The sequence below is a fragment of the Paroedura picta genome, chromosome 2, assembly GCF_049243985.1.
Source record: "Paroedura picta isolate Pp20150507F chromosome 2, Ppicta_v3.0, whole genome shotgun sequence".
NCBI classification, from domain to species: domain Eukaryota; kingdom Metazoa; phylum Chordata; class Lepidosauria; order Squamata; family Gekkonidae; genus Paroedura; species Paroedura picta.
This window is the reverse complement of record NC_135370.1, coordinates 48,088,078-48,106,134: the sequence shown is the minus strand read 5'-3', so window position 1 is coordinate 48,106,134 and position 18,057 is coordinate 48,088,078. Positions and strand designations below refer to the sequence as shown.

The 18,057-nt window shown below is 41.9% G+C and overlaps 2 protein-coding genes across 48 annotated transcripts in view; one reads left to right on the top strand and one right to left on the bottom strand.

The window, feature by feature from the left end:
* The window catches only part of RIF1 (replication timing regulatory factor 1), a 31,156-nt gene extending 26,760 nt beyond the window's left edge, over positions 1-4,396 (top strand). For 3 of the 8 annotated variants that reach the window (XM_077320086.1, XM_077320085.1, XM_077320090.1), the window contains 5 exons: positions 607-684; positions 781-896; positions 2,021-2,174; positions 2,479-2,590; positions 3,245-4,396. In XM_077320086.1, the coding sequence (XP_077176201.1) occupies positions 607-684; positions 781-896; positions 2,021-2,174; positions 2,479-2,590; positions 3,245-3,468 (684 nt within the window). In that variant the 3' untranslated portion in view covers positions 3,469-4,396. The remainder of the gene's footprint in view (positions 1-606; positions 685-780; positions 897-2,020; positions 2,175-2,478; positions 2,591-3,244) is intronic. The other 5 variants (XM_077320091.1, XM_077320087.1, XM_077320092.1 and 2 more) reach the window with 3 other exon arrangements.
* A 2,832-nt stretch (positions 4,397-7,228) lies between these two features.
* NEB (nebulin) overlaps positions 7,229-18,057 on the bottom strand; it is a 213,229-nt gene continuing 202,400 nt past the window's right edge. For 29 of the 40 annotated variants that reach the window (XM_077320081.1, XM_077320041.1, XM_077320049.1 and 26 more), the window contains 8 exons: positions 17,863-17,955; positions 17,460-17,552; positions 14,544-14,651; positions 14,092-14,281; positions 12,126-12,218; positions 11,857-12,006; positions 9,864-9,973; positions 7,229-8,016 (listed from right to left, as the gene is read on the bottom strand). In XM_077320081.1, coding sequence (XP_077176196.1) covers positions 7,843-8,016; positions 9,864-9,973; positions 11,857-12,006; positions 12,126-12,218; positions 14,092-14,281; positions 14,544-14,651; positions 17,460-17,552; positions 17,863-17,955 — 1,011 coding nt within the window. In that variant the 3' untranslated portion in view covers positions 7,229-7,842. Of the gene's footprint in view, positions 8,017-9,863; positions 9,974-11,856; positions 12,007-12,125; positions 12,219-14,091; positions 14,282-14,538; positions 14,652-17,459; positions 17,553-17,862; positions 17,956-18,057 lie in introns of those variants that run through there. The other 11 variants (XM_077320047.1, XM_077320057.1, XM_077320060.1 and 8 more) reach the window with 3 other exon arrangements.

The following is an 18,057-nucleotide window of genomic DNA, read 5'->3' as shown; positions in this document are numbered from 1 at the left end:
GGCTCTCTCTCATTCAAAGGAGACTACCAGAAGAAATAATCTCCCTATGATTCAAGAACTTGATGTCTGATTAACTGGAGGGAGGGAGGTTCTTCAGTCATAATCATGGGCTAAGGCTTGGAATTCAAGAGCTTCATGTGTCAGCAGAAAGCATTTCTATGGACACCCCCTCACAGCTTTCCCAGAAAGCCCCCTGTGCCCTCCAAAAAATTCCTGTGCTAAAGTGCAGGAGTTCCAGAGTGGTGTGTGATGCGGCACAGGAAGGAAGGAGGAAGAAGAAGTAACCAGATATTCAACTATGTGTGTACAGAAATGTTTTTTCTGGCATATGATCATCTTTGGCTCCAAGCATATAGGCTTAATCTCAAAATCCATGGAGGTAAATTTTAAAGGCTATGTGCAGTTTATAGAAACAGTCTGCTGAGCTAGTTTTAAAAGCTGCTTCTGTTGGGCGTGAACCCCATTCTGTCTTAAACTCTTAGGCATTGCCCTGTTTCTAGATTAGCAGGTTTCATTTTAGTTTTAGGATTTCAGTAAGGTTTAATCATAGGGTTTTAGTGTATTCCTGTGATCCTGAGAGACCTTTTTTCCTCTTTTCCTATCCAGCCTATTACCACTCCAACCAAAGGATCCCTCTCCCCAGGATCTCGTAGCCATAAATATAAGAGCTCAAAGAAGTGTTTAGTAAGACTTGCTTCAGTTTTATGTATTCTCTACTTTTTTTCCTGTATTCAGCTCTTGAAACTTAGTCAAATTTAATCATTTTCTTTGTTGTTCAAGATCAATGAAATGGTGAAAGAAACTCTACCGCCTCCTACAGAAAGCATCTATCCAGCACTGCAGGGTTGCAAGGCCCCTGTCGACACCATTTTGCCTCAGATTACATCAAATATTTGGTGAGTTGTAAGCACCAAGTTTGATTCACGGATGTTTGTGGCTAATATTTTGTCACCCATTTCTTAAGGTACTTATTCACAGGAGGGTTATACTTTTAACACTCCCAGAAAGAAAAACAAACACCTGAGTATGGTACACTCTTGGTGTATTATCTAGATGGAATTTTGAATCTAGCCTTGCAGCTCTCACGAGAATAGAAAGTGGGCTGTTGGCACATTCTCTTTCGGTGGGGTTATGTCACGCCTCCATGAACTCCAGGCAGGGCTATGCAAATTTTTGCAAGTCTCCTCTCCTTGGATCAGCTGAGCCCACCAATCTGGATAGCCTTGAAACTGTGGCAGGAAGCTCCAACCTGGCTCCACTTAAAAAAATAGTAGTAGTTACTTTTTAAAAGGAGAGTTACTGCACCCTTGATATGGAGGAGGAAGAGACTGTGGGCTCCTCATGAGGGAAAGAAAGGCATTTTTTTTCTTCTTGGGCAGGCCCCTCCTACTCAAAGCTTTGGGCACCGGAGATTGGCCGCATCAAGCTCCTGTGATCATGAGAGGAAGCACAGACAAGGCTGATCGACTCAAAGCTTCAAGTCAGAAGGCTGCCCTAACAATAGCAGCACCAGAGGGTCCCGGGAAGGACCACTGTGCTCCAGCTGGGCCGGCAGAGCTGATGTGAGGTGGGATGGGCTGCAGAGGCTGCCATGAAAACGTATTGAGTCTGCCAAGAAAACGCTAGAGGGCGTCACCCCAAGGGTCAGACATGACCCGGTGCTTGCACAGGGGATACCTTTACCTTTTACAGCCCTGACAGTGCTCCACCAAAAATACAAAAACCTATCCCTGCTATTATCACGTACCACACTCTATGGCTGAAGTCGGTGGGACTTCATTGCCGCAACAATGAAGTCTCACGAACTTCAGCCACACAGAATGTAATATGGGATAATAATAGGCATAGGTTTACATGTTTTCAGGATAGCAGTGTGTTTACTAGCAGCAAAGAACAGAAGGAGCATTTTTAGCAATGGATCAAATTATTTTAGTATACATACCTGGTAACACAATATTTGTAAAGGTGGGGGCAAAGCCCATCTAACGTTTTCCCCTCTTCTGCTTTTCTCGCATTGAAGGGCAAGAGGGTTGGGACAGCTCATTCGAGCGAAGAACATCCGAACAGTGGGTGACTTGAGTTCTCTGACCGCAGCCGAGATCAAAACGCTTCCCATTCGTTCTCCCAAGGTCTTCAATGTTCGAAGAGCTCTTAAAGGATATCATGAACAACAGGTAAGCTTATTGGTACTATGATGGCGACTGTACGGAAATCTTTTTTTACGAAATGTGGAGTGAGGGTGCGGACACTACTGTTAGATTTGAGTTTTAATTTCTTCCCAAAAAACATGGAATTTGAAATTTCAATACAATTGCTGCTAACACAAAAATGCTTTAGACTTGGGAGTATTTGTGTCTCAGCGGTGTCTTTTGCTATTTTATTTGAGCATACAAAATGTATCCTCTGCAATCTTAGAGGTAGATTCCCACAGCAAAAATCGCAACAAAATGGAAAAACGCTGTTTGTCTTTAAAATTAGCAGCTAAAATATCGTGGATTTGAGGAAATAGGTGCTCTGGAGGACACAGAGAAGCCCGTCAATGGCACAGACGAGAAACCCTTTTCTTCGGATGAAGAGAAAGTTCCAGCAGGTAAATATTAAGCATTGTCACAGGGCGTCTGTGCAAGGACTGTAATGCAAGCTCTGTTTTGAAAACAGTGCAGTATGTACAGTCAGGTGTCAAGTGCTCTAGCGGGGTGTTAAAAGAGCTCACACTTTCTGGTGTGAGCTCTTCCGTGGACTGAGCAAGTGGAGGGAGTTCTGATTAGGGTGTGCAATTTTTTTTTTAAGTGGGAATTTTCAGTTTGGGTCTATTGGACCTGAAAACATTTCAGAATTTCCAAAAATTTCAGCTGTTCTCTCAGCTTCACTTGCCTCACAGGGTGATTGTTGTGGGAAGAGGAAGCCACTTTGGGACTCCTTTGGGGAATGTGGGGAATGAAAAAGGGCTCTTCCTGCTCTCCTGGTATTAGTTGGAGGGGTATGATAGACAAGGCTAGCCTGTTCTCGTCCAATCTCAGAAATTTAGCCAGCATCTGCATGCGAGACCTCCAAGGAAGTCCCTTACAGAGACAGGCAGTAGCAAACCCCCTCTATATGACTTTACGAGGTTACAACAATTTAACTAGGACTCGATGACACATTATGGGACAAAAGTTGCATATAAGAGGACAGCAGCTATGTTGTCACTGAGACACGCAGTGATTTTGTTCCTCATGCCAACGTCATTTCCTCTTCTTCCTAGACTTGAGAGAGCCCGCGACTGCCAGTGAAGACGCACAGCCGCCCTCAGACCTCTTTTCCCAGATCAATGTCCTTGCTGCTCAGCTTACCTCAGAAAACCTCCACAGCTATTCAGGCAGCGAACTTTTTGAAATGCAAGAGAAACTGCATCACATGACAAACTGCATTATGAAGAATCTGCAGTCCCGTTGGAGATCATCATCAGCCCAGGAAAGCACGGTTTAATAATTCAAGAAGCTCATTATTTCAGAAATGGACTTACAGGATTGGATCTCGAGTCCTGGATTCTTATTTGAGTTGAACTCCTGTCTTATGGATTAGTGAGATGTTTTTTTTTTTATTATTATTATTATTTTTTTTTTTGTAAATGAAGCCAATTAAAACATCAAGGTGTAAATTCTCTTTTTTAAAAAAAGTTCTGCATGTTTACTCTTTAGGGTTTTTTGCTGCAGTGCACGGATTCCAAAATAATTTTGCCAAGGTGTGCAATAGCAAAAACTGTGAAACTTAACCTATGTAGTATCTTGACTATATTTTTTTCAAATGCGTATTTTTTTATTCCTGTGTAAAAGATGAGATCTCATTGCTCTTGAAGTGTTAACTCTGACTTGCCAAAATAATATTTCCCAGATGCTGGAACTTTGGCCAACATTGACCCTTCTGGGTTACCTTTCATACTAAGATGTGCAGTGCTTAATATGGGCAACCATATTTGCTTTTTTCATCAATAATTCTATACAGTTCTATTTTTGCATGCATTCCTTGTATACAAAAAGGGAAAAGTATATTGTTATGCAACTGATGCAGTATTCTCAGGATCCAAGCACATGTTCTTGGGATTTTTATATGCAAAAGAACACTTCCCCTCTTCTGCCACCCCTCTCTGTTCTCTCCCTACCTCTGGTAACAAATAGGTTGGACATAGGTAACTTTGTACATTGTGTATAGATCTAACAATTGCAGATATTATAAATTATCTCTATGTAAAATGAACTGTCAGTCATCTTGGGTGTGAGAAATCTTGTTTGTATACAGCACAGTGTTTTACCAGTATGGACACAGATAACAATGGAATCCATTTGGCTGTTAGGAATTTTATATATATGTATATCTATAAAAATAAAACAATGAACAGTCCTTTAATTTGTAATCACATCTGAGTGGATTTTGTATATCTTGCGCTTTGAGGCACGGAATCTAAAACGGCCTTTCTCCACTTTTTTTAATCATTGAGAACCTCCTGAAACATTCTTCAGGCTTCAAGAAACCCCAGAAGTGATGAGATGGTGCCGAATATGGTTGGGAAGCAGAGCTGTGGACATGCCCACCCAGGGCCCCTCCTCTTCCCAGCCCCTCCAGGCCATTTTGGGAGGGAAGGGTAGGTCAGTATGGCCATATATGGTCATATCACCTGGTAAAGGTTTAATTTTTAAAAATAATAATTCATGAAACCTTGGTTGAGAAAGCCTGATCTAGATGTTTGCATGTGAGTTAACTGTAGGCCCAGCTGAGACTCTTCAGTTGTGTGCTTTGGAGTTAAGTATGATAACAATTTCAACAGAAAATGCAGAAAATAATTTTGAGAGGTAATAGTGTGCAAAGAGAATGGCAGGTAAATGCCTCTGGGATGGCCAGTAGACAAAGGAACTGGTCCAACGAAAGCCAGTCAGGAGGTCTTTTATTGAGTTGAACACTCTTTAACATCTCTCTTTAACATCTTCACGCATCCTCTGGCACAGCTGGTCTGGAGCTTTGGGCTGGGCTGTCAATATGCCGATGACACCCAGCTCTATCTCCTCATGGATGGACTCCTCCCAGAACCATTTGCTAGATTTTTGGAAACTGTAGCTTGATGGCTTGAGCAGAGTCATCTGAAACTCAACCCCTCCAAGACAGAGGTCCTGTGGTTAGGGAGTGAGCTTACCTGTCCTGGCCAGGACACAACTTACCACCGCACCCCAGGCCAGGAACTTAGATGCCTCACTGACTGGAAACACAGGTCAAAATAGCCCAGCATTTTTCCGCTTTCACCAGGCACGGCTACTAGTGCCCTATCTGGCCTCTGAACACCTAGCCATGGTGATCCATGCAACAGTCACCTCCAGGATAGATTTCTGTAACTCGCTCTACTCAGGTCTGCCCTTGGCCTTGATCTGGAAATGGCAACTGGTACAGATTGCGGCTGCTAGGTTCCTCACAGGAACCCCTTGGAGGGCCCACATCCAGGCTGTGCTGAGGCAGTTGCATTAGTTGCCAGTTGCAGCCTAGATCCTGTTCAGGGTTTTGGTTTTAACATTTAAGGCCCTTTGCAGGCTGGGACCCACATTCCTGAGGGACCTTCTGTTGTCCTATGCCCCCTGCAAGGCTTTGCACTCTGCGAGTTCCAATCATTCCCAGCCCCAGAGAAGCTCGCCTGGCCTTGACTGGGGCCAGGGCCTTTTTAGTCCTGGTCCCTACCTGGTGGAATGAGCTCCACAGGGCCTGCAAGACAGAGCTCTTCCACCAGGTTTATGGTGGAGGCCAGAGCAGAGAGATCAGTTAGCCCCCTCCCCCCCCCCCGCCCCACTAAGAAGCCGCTTGCCCTAGTGAACATCTATGGGATTGGCTATGGCTCCCTTTCACCTCCCATGTGGGGTGTTAAGTTAGGAGGATGGGTAAATGAGGTACACCGCCATGTTTTATCTTGTATGTTTGTATTTTTATGTCCTGTAACTGTTTTTAGTGGGGTTTTACTGGGGCTTTAGTGTTGATAGACTATTATTGTAACCCTCCACGAGCCAGTCCTCAGGAGCGGCAGAAATAAAAATCCAAAAATAATCAAGACGCCCATTTAAGCAAAAAATGATAAACTCCTACCACAGATTTCTCTGATGCCTGCTTTCCTAGTGCTCTTATTGAATGGAGTAGATTAGCGATCCCCAACCTGTGGGTCACGGACCACATGTGGTCCTTCGACTAATTGGAGGTGGACCCCAAAGGACGCCTTCTCCCCCCCCCTCCGGCCCTTTACTTCATCCCCCCCAGCCCTTTACAACACACTTCATTGTTGTGGCGTGTCTGTATCTTATTTTGATGGGATGTTTAAACATTACCATAGCGATCAGAGAGCGTCAGGGCAGTGGTTGAGAGTAGAGGAGTAAACTACCCCCCCCCACCGGGCCTCAGTAAAAGGCATTGAGTGGTCCCCGGCGTTGAGTGGTCCCCGGTGATAAAAAGGTTGGGGACCACTGGAGTAGATGGTTCATTCTGAAAACTCCAGTGCATCTGGGAGTTCTGGGGTTCTTTTAATACTGTTCATTCTTAACCTGATTATGCTTTTGGTCTATATTCAACAAGTAGAGATAAACAAAGAAAAATTGTGCATGATTGTATTAGACCCTGATGTGGGTTTTGATACTGTTAATCAAAGGTTATTATCCTAGCTTCTAGGGGACATGGTGGATGTTTGTAGAAACTATTTTGTTTATTTCTGCTAGAGACATCTCAAAGGGTCGTAATGATTCATGATTCATCATTTTGTCAAAGCATTCTCTCAGGGCTTCTGCTCCCAGTCAAAGGAGTTCAGGAAATCGAACAAGTTGAACATTCCTGTATTGTCTCCTTGGTAAAATGGGTTGAAGATTGGAAACAAAGTTCTATGAATCGGCTAAAAACACCACATTTTAATGAATATACTTGAAGCATCAGAATTCATAGAGGCAGAGTAGGTGGGTGAGTGTAAGTGAAAGAGGTTTGCCTTTGTTCTTAGCTCTTATCACCAGGTATCTTCATAGCAAGACTGAATCCCAGGAATCCATTCTGTTAATGGTGACTGTTTCCTCTAACACAAGAAACTTCCTGTTGATGTAAGAGGCTCTTGGGATTAAGGGGAACAACGATTGTTAAGAGAACGGATCAGTGAGATTCAGCCCTTGATTGTTGTGAGGCATTGCTGTTTGCATCATTGGTCCATTTGTCCCACTGCCCACACAAATAAGGCCACTAATCAGGTTGCTGGATGTGAAATTTATTAGTCTCTAACTGAGGAGGAGTAACAGCACTGTGACCCAAGAACACTCAGATGAAAAATGCATGCATCAGCGTTCTGCAAGCAGACAAGAGGAGAGGCTTTTTCTCAAGTTCTTTTTGTCTCAATGGCTGGATTGAGGTGTTAGCTTTACATAGTTGCTGACTTAAAACAGAAATAAATACAATCACCTATTTTTATAACACCACAGGAGAACACTACTATCTCTTGATCAGAAAACCATTTAATACAGTTAGATGTTTCTTTTTTTGTTTTTAAATGAAGAGTGTGGAAATTCAGCTTGATTCCAGAGAAGAAGGGGTAACTTCTTGGAACTGACTCAAGCAAGAGAATTTGGGGGAAGGGGGTGGGATTGAATGTGCAAGTCCAGATATTCAAGGTTCAGTCGTAGTGGTGTTAGTAGGATCACACTTCCTGATGGTTATCTTATTCAGGTCTTCCAGAGATGATTGCTGAAATCTTTCCCTGAGGCATATCCACAAAAGAAAACAACAAGGCGCTCAGGAGAGGGTTGGAAGTGCCTTCTTATTGTCCGCGTAGATATGTTCCATGGAAAGCCTCCTCTTCTTGGCTTACACAGCTTCAACGTAGTTGGCTGGAAGCATGCCTGTTTTGCCTGTTCTCTGCACAGTCCCATACATCCACCCTTCATCGATGGCCTGGACATTCATGATCGTATCACCATCTTTGAAGGAGACTTCATCTGCATCTGCCGCCATGTAATCATACATGGCACGGTACGTCTTCTGTTTAAAGAGGGGGGAAAAGTTCTTAAGTCACAGGGGGACCATTTTCAGTATTTCCTTTGAGGCGACAAGACTGTCCAAATATATGGCTCATATATTTGGAGCCATAGCTCTCCCTCCAAGGGAGCATAAAGACATTTCTATACAAAACATATGCCAACTTTATACATGCAACATGACAGAATCACTGAATCCTAGAGTTGGAAAGGGCCATACAGGCCATCTAGTCCAGCCCCCTGCTCTGTGCAGGATCAATGATAGTCTAACCAGTTAAGTCTATGTTGTATTATTATTTTATCTTCTGTTTCTGTCACACCCTCATATTGTGTGACTTTTTTCTAATGAGTTTAACTAAATCACAACTAAAATGTGTTGATTTGAGTGGGTGGGCAGGAAGGGATGTCCCAGTGTTTGCCTCTTGTGGCCCTTCCTTACATACCCAGGGAATTGCTGATCACCACTGTGAGATGGTAGGTGAATTCCCTCCAGGTCAGGTTGGATTCTGAAGATTTTTGGTGGGTGATCCCCCAATCACTGGGGCATGAAACTGGGGTCACTGTGGGTAAGCAGGTAGTTGTGAGTTCCTGCATTGTGCAGGGGGTTGGACAAGATGACTTTGGAAGTCCTTTCCAATTCTATGATTCTGTGTGTGTGTTTGTTTGGGCAGGGGGCAGGGGGTAACACCATCCAGGTACAAAACACTAGCTTTCAAGGTTCCAGAATGGGAAGACTCATTTGACCAAACTATGTGCTTTATGTTGCTTGCACACTGAAGGGGCAGCTAATTTCCTTTAGAAAACGCAAGTCAGGTATTTGGTATTGTTGGGTTCTAACACTGAGGTAATTTCAGATCCTATTTCTATGCAGCTCTTTATAAGCAAGATCTGTAATAAAATGAATTATGATTTAACAAATTACACTTTGTAACAGTAGTAAAAACAAACTATACTTTCAAGGCTACATTGGAGGCATTGTTAAATGTACCTTTTTAAAATCTCTAATTTATTGGGGGTTATCTGATATACAGAGTGTTTTTTTAAACAAAAAGTTGTATTAATAAGAAAGGTGTTTAATTTAAAGGAATGGTAGATTTTTTTATTCTATAGCATTGGAAAATGTATTTCTAATGGATTCACAAAAAAGTTTGAAGGAGTTCTTAATTCAAGCTGTTTGTAATATGATTTGTTAGCGAGAATTTTTGTTTATAGATAATTTTTGTTTATAGATAATTTTTGTTTTCTTTTCCATTAACCAACCAAATGAATAAACAAATGTTCACATAAGTTGCTGTTTATGAATTGCCATTTATTACCTCTTCAATAAGGAGGGAAGAGAATACCAGAATAAGACTGAACATTATCCACACACACCCCAGGTCTTTGCACACATAAACCCACATTCAGCAGCTTTGCCAACCTCCAGGTTGGGCCTGAAGATCTCCCAGAATTATAACTGATCTCCAGGCCACATAGATCAGAAAGAAAGGGCAGCTTCAGAGAGTGGACGTCACATCCCTGCTGAGCTCCCTCCTATCCCCAAACTGTTCTCCCCAAATCTTCAGAAATTTCCCTATATCCAGAAATAGCAATAGTAACCCTAGATCAACGTAGAAGGAAGGGTCAAGGTGGGCAATTCATCAGTAGAACACCTGCGTTCAATGGATAAAGTCCCCAATTTGGTCAGCTCCACCCAAAGAATCCATGGCTCTAGTTGGCAGAGCTTCTCTGGCTGAAGATCTGGAAAACAGCTACCAACCAGAGACTGTTCTGAGCTAGATAGACCATCTGCCTTGGCATAAGATGGCTTACTTGTGCGGTATCAGGACAACAGAAATCCATTTTTCTTACCCCTGCTGTAGACGGCTGAGATGGGATGGAAGATACTGTTGTCTGTTGTGTTGCCACAGAAGATGATCTTTGTTGTGGGAGCTCTACAGTTTTAGCTTGTTTGTATCCCACTAGAAAAGGAAAAAGTACACAAATGATCAATGAACTGGAACATGTGTTCTTCTTTAAAATTACAGCGTGCTTCGAAAAGACGTTACAGAACATATGGGGCTTAGTTGTGTTTCATGAGATGGTGATGGCTCTCAGCTGGTGTAACTTAACACCAGTATAATGTGTTGTTGTAGAGAAATACCTTTGTAATTAGTTGTTTAAAAAGAAAACTCATGTAAGCATATGAACAAAGTCACTTTTGCATGTGTATTCAATCACCCAGCTGCATCAAGAACAGAAAATTGGCTCTTCCAGTACAGGCCAGAATTGGCTACTCCTTTTACTGGTTTCTGCCTGGAGAGATGGCTAGATTCCTGAAAGGCATAAAGAGGACTAAAATAGGTTCTACATGTCCACAATGGTAAATAGTGAGTTGGTGTTGAATTGTACTTGGCAATTACAATCAGTTACACTGCCAGCTGGCTTAAATCATGTGTTAAAGGTTATTACCAAAGCATAACTTGTGCTGTGCAGCTCAGCTGACAACACCATGGCCAAAATGTTTTGATGCACTCCATTTATCGCTGAGATTTCATTTTCCATGTATTTAAAGTCTTGAGCATTGACGATCAGGAATAAGATCATTACCAGATATAAATACAGTCAGTGATACAGGTATAACCGTAATACAATAACTGATCTTGGTCATCAGCAAACACAACAGCAATACTAAATATCGGTAGACATACCAGAACTAATGCAGCAATAGCACAACCCCCAGTTTCTATATACAAAAACAGATGCAGCCTGCATCGTAACCAAATATGGCTATCCTTTGAATTTAATAAACATGAGAGAAAATTTTTGCAACAACCAGCGTAATCTTACAGTCCCTTCCCTCCAGAAGTATTTGTAACTTTTGGTAGGATAGGAGTCAAACCATATCCTTTAAAAAGAGAGAGAGAAACATTACTCTGAATTCATAAAATTTTGGACAATCCAATAAAGAATGGAGTAAGGAGTCTGTATCATAACTACAACATCTTTCAGCCAATGAGACTGAAGATGTTGCTAGCCCACCAGCTAAGCAAAACTACACTGAACTGTTATGTTTTGGTCTTCTCATGAACTTTCCATGAACTCTCTGATTGTATTTCATTTTCAATAATCTCAAGTTTGATGTGATGAAAGTCATCATTTGAGACCATATCAAAGTCTTCTTCCAGGGCAATACTGTTCTATCTGTCTGTTCCATCCATCCATCCATCCATCCACCCACCCAGTTAATTACACTTGTTACAGCCAGTATGGGCTAGCCAGCTTGTAGCTGTGTATAAACAATAAACCCATACAGTAAAATCAATCCAACAATGCCACAAGTACCCAATACCCCCCAAAACTCACTAGACCCCCATTTAACCCAATGCCTTGGAGGGTGAGCAGAGGAGGGGCCCTAAAGATCTTCCTTGTCCCGGCCTCAACCAAACGCCTGGTGGAAGAGCTCCGTTGTACAGGTCCTGTGTAACTGAGACAGCTCCTCGGGGAACTTAGCTCTTCTGGGAGCTCATTGCATCAGGTAGGGGCCAGGACCGAAAAGACCCTGGCCCTGGTTGAGGCCAGGGATACTTCACATGGGCCAGGGATCACCAGCCTGTTTGAACCTGCACAGCAAAGAGCCCTGCAAGGGGCATAGGGAGTCAAGACAGTCCCTCAGAGGCATATAAACAAATTACCACAACAAAAGCTTTTTCAATACATTGCCTTTTTCTTGCAATGTTCTTGATCTTTGTTGGGACTCCCTACATAAATTACTACACTTGATCTTAGCCGAAAGATTATTTTCCCCCCGTGCAACTTGAATGGCACCCCTCCTTAGCTGTTCCAGCTTTAGTCATTTCTGTACCTGCCGTAGTTGCGGTAAAGAAGCCTCCATTACTGTAATAGGACAGGTGCTGGTCAGCAGTTTCCGAATGATCCGATTTTTCATCGCCAGCACTCAGGCTCAGGGCACTAGCAGAGCGGGATTGCTCCCGGCTGCGACGTTGGGCTTGAACTGCGGAGACAACGATGGGTGGAGAACACATGAATTGTGACAGCAAGCATGCTAGTTCTAAGGAGTAAAATGGAAATATCTGAAGGGCTGCAAGCAATGCTGCAGATTGTGCAACGTACCAGTAATCAAATGCAAGCTTCTGGACTGAATGTTGTCTTCTGCTGGGTCATAGTCAAAGACTGATCCAGGATTAGTACGCCACACACGGAGATCTGCCAGGAATACATGAGTACTGATAAGTACTATTCTTTATTACTCTTTCCTTCCAAAATCAAAATAGAGCAAGTGAAAGACAATTGGTAGCTGTAGTGCCTGCATGCCCTCAAATACAATCTTTTCATTTAGGGGTCATTTAGAGCAGGGGTAGTCAACCTGTGGTCCTCCAGATGTCCATGGACTACAAAAAGCCCCTTTCCCTTTAAGGAAGTTTTAAAAAACACACACACATGTTGCAACGAATCTGCGTTGATTCGTTGCAAAGGAGAGACCCATCTAGGTAGCAGGTGGTGTTTAAGCTGCCGTTTCATCGTTGCCACGCTCTGCAATGGCTGGAAACCCTCTCTACCCAAGACCTTGGAGAGCCACCATCAATGGCATGTGGCTATTCTCAGGTAAACTGTCCAACACAAAGCTTTTTCGTGTGGTTTATCATGCCTTGTTAAGGAAGAAATGGAACGTTCCAGCATATTTAGTTATCTGAAAGCAATTTAGAAAGCAATCCTAAACTGGTCAGACAGAAATTCCACTTCATCCAATAAGATTTGCTTCAAGGGAAGTTTTCTTAAAATGGCAGCCTAACAATACAATCCTACCTAGTTATATCCTTCTAAGACAATTGATTTCAATGGATTTAGAAGAGTGTAGTTCTGCTTAGAGTAGCACTGTAGAAGTATATGATTCAAGGCTGCTGCAATGCAAATGAACATCAGATTAACCAATTGGGTGGTCATATTTGAAAGGAGATAGCAAGTAATAATATTCTGATATATATCATAGGTGATTATTTTTTGACTCCAGGGATTTGGGGGATGAGTCTGGGACTGCGATCTCCTTCAAGCCCCCCTATTTCCAGACAGGCTGTTCAGGTAAGGTTCAGTATAGCAAAGAGGAAAGAGGGTTGATGCTCACCCACGCTCCTCCTGTCATCCCCAGGATCTTCTTGTGGGCTTCTAGCCCAGATCCTGGCTCTCCCTCTGCCCTCCTTCAGACTGCCCTTAAAAAGTCCACTCTAGAAGAGGAACAACTCCAGGCTCAACCAATCCCTCCTTTCCCTGCTGCTGAGGGTTCTTTCTTCCGAACCCCATCTCTTTCCATGCCCTCAAAGGCTTATGTTTCAGCTTTGTTCATGCTTGGGAAGGTCAGGGTACTTTGCCCCTCCTTCCTGCTTTTCCAAAATACTCATTTGGAGGCTCATTCAGCACTTTGGACAATTCTGCACAGCAGAAGCTTTGTCGGGCTGCTGGCAGTGCAGAGCTGCATAGCTGCATGCTCTACAGCTTTCTGTGTCCCCACAGGGGACACATTTCAGTGCTGAATCAGTCCAGCTCTCCGTTGGCCCCCATGTTCCCCTGGGGGGGGGCTACTGAGGGGCAGGCCTGGGAGAACACCAACTTGGCAGAGATGTCAAGTGGATATGGGGATTAGCCCTGCATCTATATGAGCCGCCCCCCCCCCCCCCGCCCCCAGTCTTTCTACCCATGTGGAACTGGCCTTTGAAGGGTTCCTCTGCCACTTGCCTCCATTCCACTGCCCCCTATTTATGAATACCCCCTTGATGTTAGCAGGTAGAACCACTGGGTTTTGAACGGTACTACCTTTTCCCCACCATGTCCTCTTCCTTCCCCCCAGCCAACGTGCTGCCACTTGCCGGATCTCCGTACAACCCAAGGGTCAAAGCCAGCTCCTTTGCAGCCTCCTGCCTCACTGCCACTGCTGCCAGAGGGCCACTGAAGAGCTGAAATTGGGTCCCTCAATTGAGGTGAGTGAGGGGAACAATGCTACCCTCTGACAATTATTTAACAGGTTTGTCACATACATCTACACATAATGCAAATGAAAGAAAAATATAGTCTAAGAAATTAATACCTGTGAGGGTGTTCAGTTCTTGATCCTGTTCTACGCGTTTTCTTTCTATTTCCACTACTTTTCTCTGTATGCCCCTGTAGCTGATATCACTGAAATCTTGCATATTCTTCTTCACACGCTCTGTTATGGGGTCAGTAACCACTGGTGTGAAGCTGCCTTTGGTCTTTTCAAAGTCTTCATGGTATTTCACCTGGAATGATCAAAACAATGGTATGTCTATTCAAGCTTTACATTTCTTGATAATTTGTTTTTCCACTTACCTGTTGTCATATCTTAGTTACATTCACTCCGCTGGCTTTACTAGATATGTCTGGTTCCTAAGAACTCTGTTACATCAAGACTGATTCCTGCTTTTGCATTTTAATCATTGGGTTGAGAACACTTCATGGTTGCGAAAGACAAAGTGTCATTTAATAAATCTCCACTGACATTTTTATGTTGATGGTATTTACCGTGGAAATGTGCCGTTGTGTCTCACGAACACGCCTCATTTCAGGGGTATCCAGGACAAAGGCTGCTTTACCTTGTACTTGCTTCCGGAAACTATCAGAATACAGGACCTGATAAAATGGGAGATGGTGTAAGTGAATAAGGCCAGTCAATTTCATGACGAAGTCCATTGGAAGGGCGACCGAACTAACAAAGCACCGAATGTGGAAACAGCTTGATTGCAAGAAAATGCCAAAATCTTTTACTCTATGTACAGATGAAATGTTGCCTTAAAAGATAATGGCAGATATAAGAACATTTGTTTTATATTATTTATATAGATTCCAAGCTTATCCTACCCAAAGATTCCTGATAGCAAACACTCAAAGCACACGATATAAAATAAAATGCCAAATTTAAATACAAAATATTTAAGACAAATTACAGCTAACCACCTTAGTTCTAGACACTAAAACACTACTTGGGTAAGGTATTCCAGGCTACTCTAGTAAATACTCAGGGTTAAGCTTTGGCAAGTATCTGGAGAACAAAAGATCCAGGTGTGTGACAGCCAACAAGAGCATCGCTCTACATACTCTCATCATAAAACTTTGACAACAATACGATACACTCAAGAGCAATTTAACTGACCTTAAAGACAGTGAAAGCACATAAAGATGACTGCGATTGAAAGAGATCAATATTTCACAGCTCAAAATTAGCAGTCTGGATTATGCCCAGAAAAATACTGACTTCCACCAAAAGGTAGGCTAACATATTTAACACCCACCAAAGTTTTCAAATGATTATTCCAGTCAGCACTGTGTGAGGTGCATTACAAATATCCCATCTAAAGATGTTTTGGTCTGCATTGCAGTGTTATAAGTGGGGACCTCCAAGGCTTCACAAAACATTTGGAGGGTCTCTTCCCCATGCAGTAGAGCTGTACACTGATGGCTTACTGGGCAGAGGCTTCAGGAGTCCGTACTTTACCACACTCCCCTCCCTTTTCCTCTATCAGGGTAGCTGTAGCTTACATGAAAAGAACTGATCAATAGCAATATCAGTTTTAAAACAATTGATTAGTTTTATATTATATCGCCCAGTCTCACAGAATAGTCACTTTCATTATTGTTAACAGATTGGTGTTGTTTTCAAATACTTAAGCTACACTAAGGAAGGAACTAGAAACTGGGTTCTAAGATCTAGAACTTGGGAGGATCAAAGCAGCTCACATTAAGGACGACTGGCCTTCTTCCTTCCTGTGGGCATTTCCATACATTATAGAACAACAGTGGCTTGAAGGGTGGGTGACCTTGGGATGTGGAATGAGTGTGGCTATTTAGTGAATGTAGCTGCTGTTGTGTGTACCATGTATATTTTTTTTCCTACAAAACAGAGAACTTTGAAGTTCAACTTTCACAGAAACCAAATGGGTTAGGGCTTAAATTATGTTTAATTATACCCCCTCCAAACAAGCAATTTGATTGTGCATACAATAATCAGAAGCATTGAAAGGTTAACATATGGCCTTCAATTTCAGCAGAAATGATCCTGACAGGGATCCAGAAGACTATGTGTTGCTTCTAATATGCATATTTGGGAAGGGCTTAGCTCTACCCTTTTGTGGCAATCACTCATGACCCTAGAAGTTCCCTGGTGGCCTATCAAGGAAATAGAATTCTACCTAGAACAGAATATCTGCTTATATGCATAGACCTGACTTGGCCCCCACCTTTCATAGTACATTGTCACTGCGATGCTCTTAAAAAGCATCTGACCAAGAAGCAAGGTATAAATCTTTTAAATAAATAATTTTCTAACAAGATTTTATTGATAATTCTAATATACAGGTATTGCATACATAATGGTTTTCACTTCTTCTGCTACTCTATAATTTTTCCCCTGGGAATACTACATGTGGCTAGAGAAATTAAACAATTATACATGCTGATGTTATCTTTGAAATATAATATTAGATATACATTGTCTTAAGTACACCAGCCACTTTTTTGAGGAGTACAGGTGAGATCAAGGTCAAGAAATAGCTACAGTTGTGAGTTCCTCCAAGATGGGCTAGCATCTACTAGCACAATGATGAGAATTCGTTTTCTAAAACTGACAGCAATACTTACGGTCCAGCTCTTATACAAGGAGGCTTCCCAATTCGTTTTAATAGGAGATATACAAGTGGTGTTTTACTTCTGCAGAATGCTTAAGCAAGTTCTTAGTGGTAAAACAAGTGGCTTGAACAGATTTTCCAACTATTCAAAATGTCCCCATTGCTTCTTTTGTGTACAGTGGACCCTCCACGATGGGTGTATGTGGGTGTGTGTGTCAGACGTCTGCTGAAATATTGCCACATTCTAGCCACAGAAATCCTTTGGTAAATCCAATCAATGCACTTCAGACTTTACACATTTGTATGAGGCCTGTGAAATTGCCTGAAGATTTAACCCAATTTCTTCAGACCACCTGAGCAGGCTTCTTTGGGGCCTCAAAGCCAAACAGCCACCTTCATTTTGTTTCTCTTTGGAATCAGTCATGGACAGGCCCACAGAGTTTTGGATTTATCTAAGCTGTTTCCAAGAACGATGTAAGATGTTGCATCAAAATAATTTCATTTCAGTTTATATTACATATTTGATTTAAACACACGATATTATTCATTTTTAGATACTGTTAAACTGTTATTTGAGGTCAATGGTTAAATTCCTTATATCATGTATTAAATGTAGACTCTACAGAAATAGAAGGATTATTAATGTTATACTTTGAGTTATATTTTAGTCTCTTAAATGAAAAACTAAAAATTATAATATTAATAAAGTTAATAATTGGGTGATGTTTATAAATAGATTAAGGAAAACGTTATACTTTTTATGGTGTTAAAAAGTTATATAGTTTGTAGATCATTGGTCTGTCATTCTGAAAAATACCGAGCTAATGTTTTCTTGATTGCGTTTAGCTCTCTCCATCTCTGGAGTAACAGATGTTGGAGTTCCTTTTCCCAAGTTCTCTTTGTACAACACCTACAGCATACAAGAAAGTGTCCAGAAATCAAAATTAGATGGTTGTCAATGAACCGTTTTGTAAGTCGTGTTACTGTTTAATCAACTCATCACTGCACGGTTGGGTAAAGAACTCAGAAAACAGTGTTAAAAAGTTACTAGATAAGGTAAAAACAAAAGATAGTTTTAAAAAAGCAATAAAAATAAAAATAAAAGGAGTGTTTTCTTTATGAAACTAAAAATGTATAAGAATTGGATAAATTAGATACAGAACAAAGTTGATCACGTGTTATTTTTTTTATGACTCATTTTTCTTTTTTCTTTCAAATACCAAGCTAATGTTTTCTTGATTGCGTTTGGCTCTTTCCATCTCTGGAGTAACAGGGGTCGGGGTAGCTTGCCCCAAATTCTCTTTATATAAAACCTGAGGAGTGTAACAAAAACAGTATCCGCAAATCACAAAACATAAAGTGAATAAGTTGGATGGGTTTTTAAAAAAATGGGGGAGGATTTTTTCAAAAGAGTA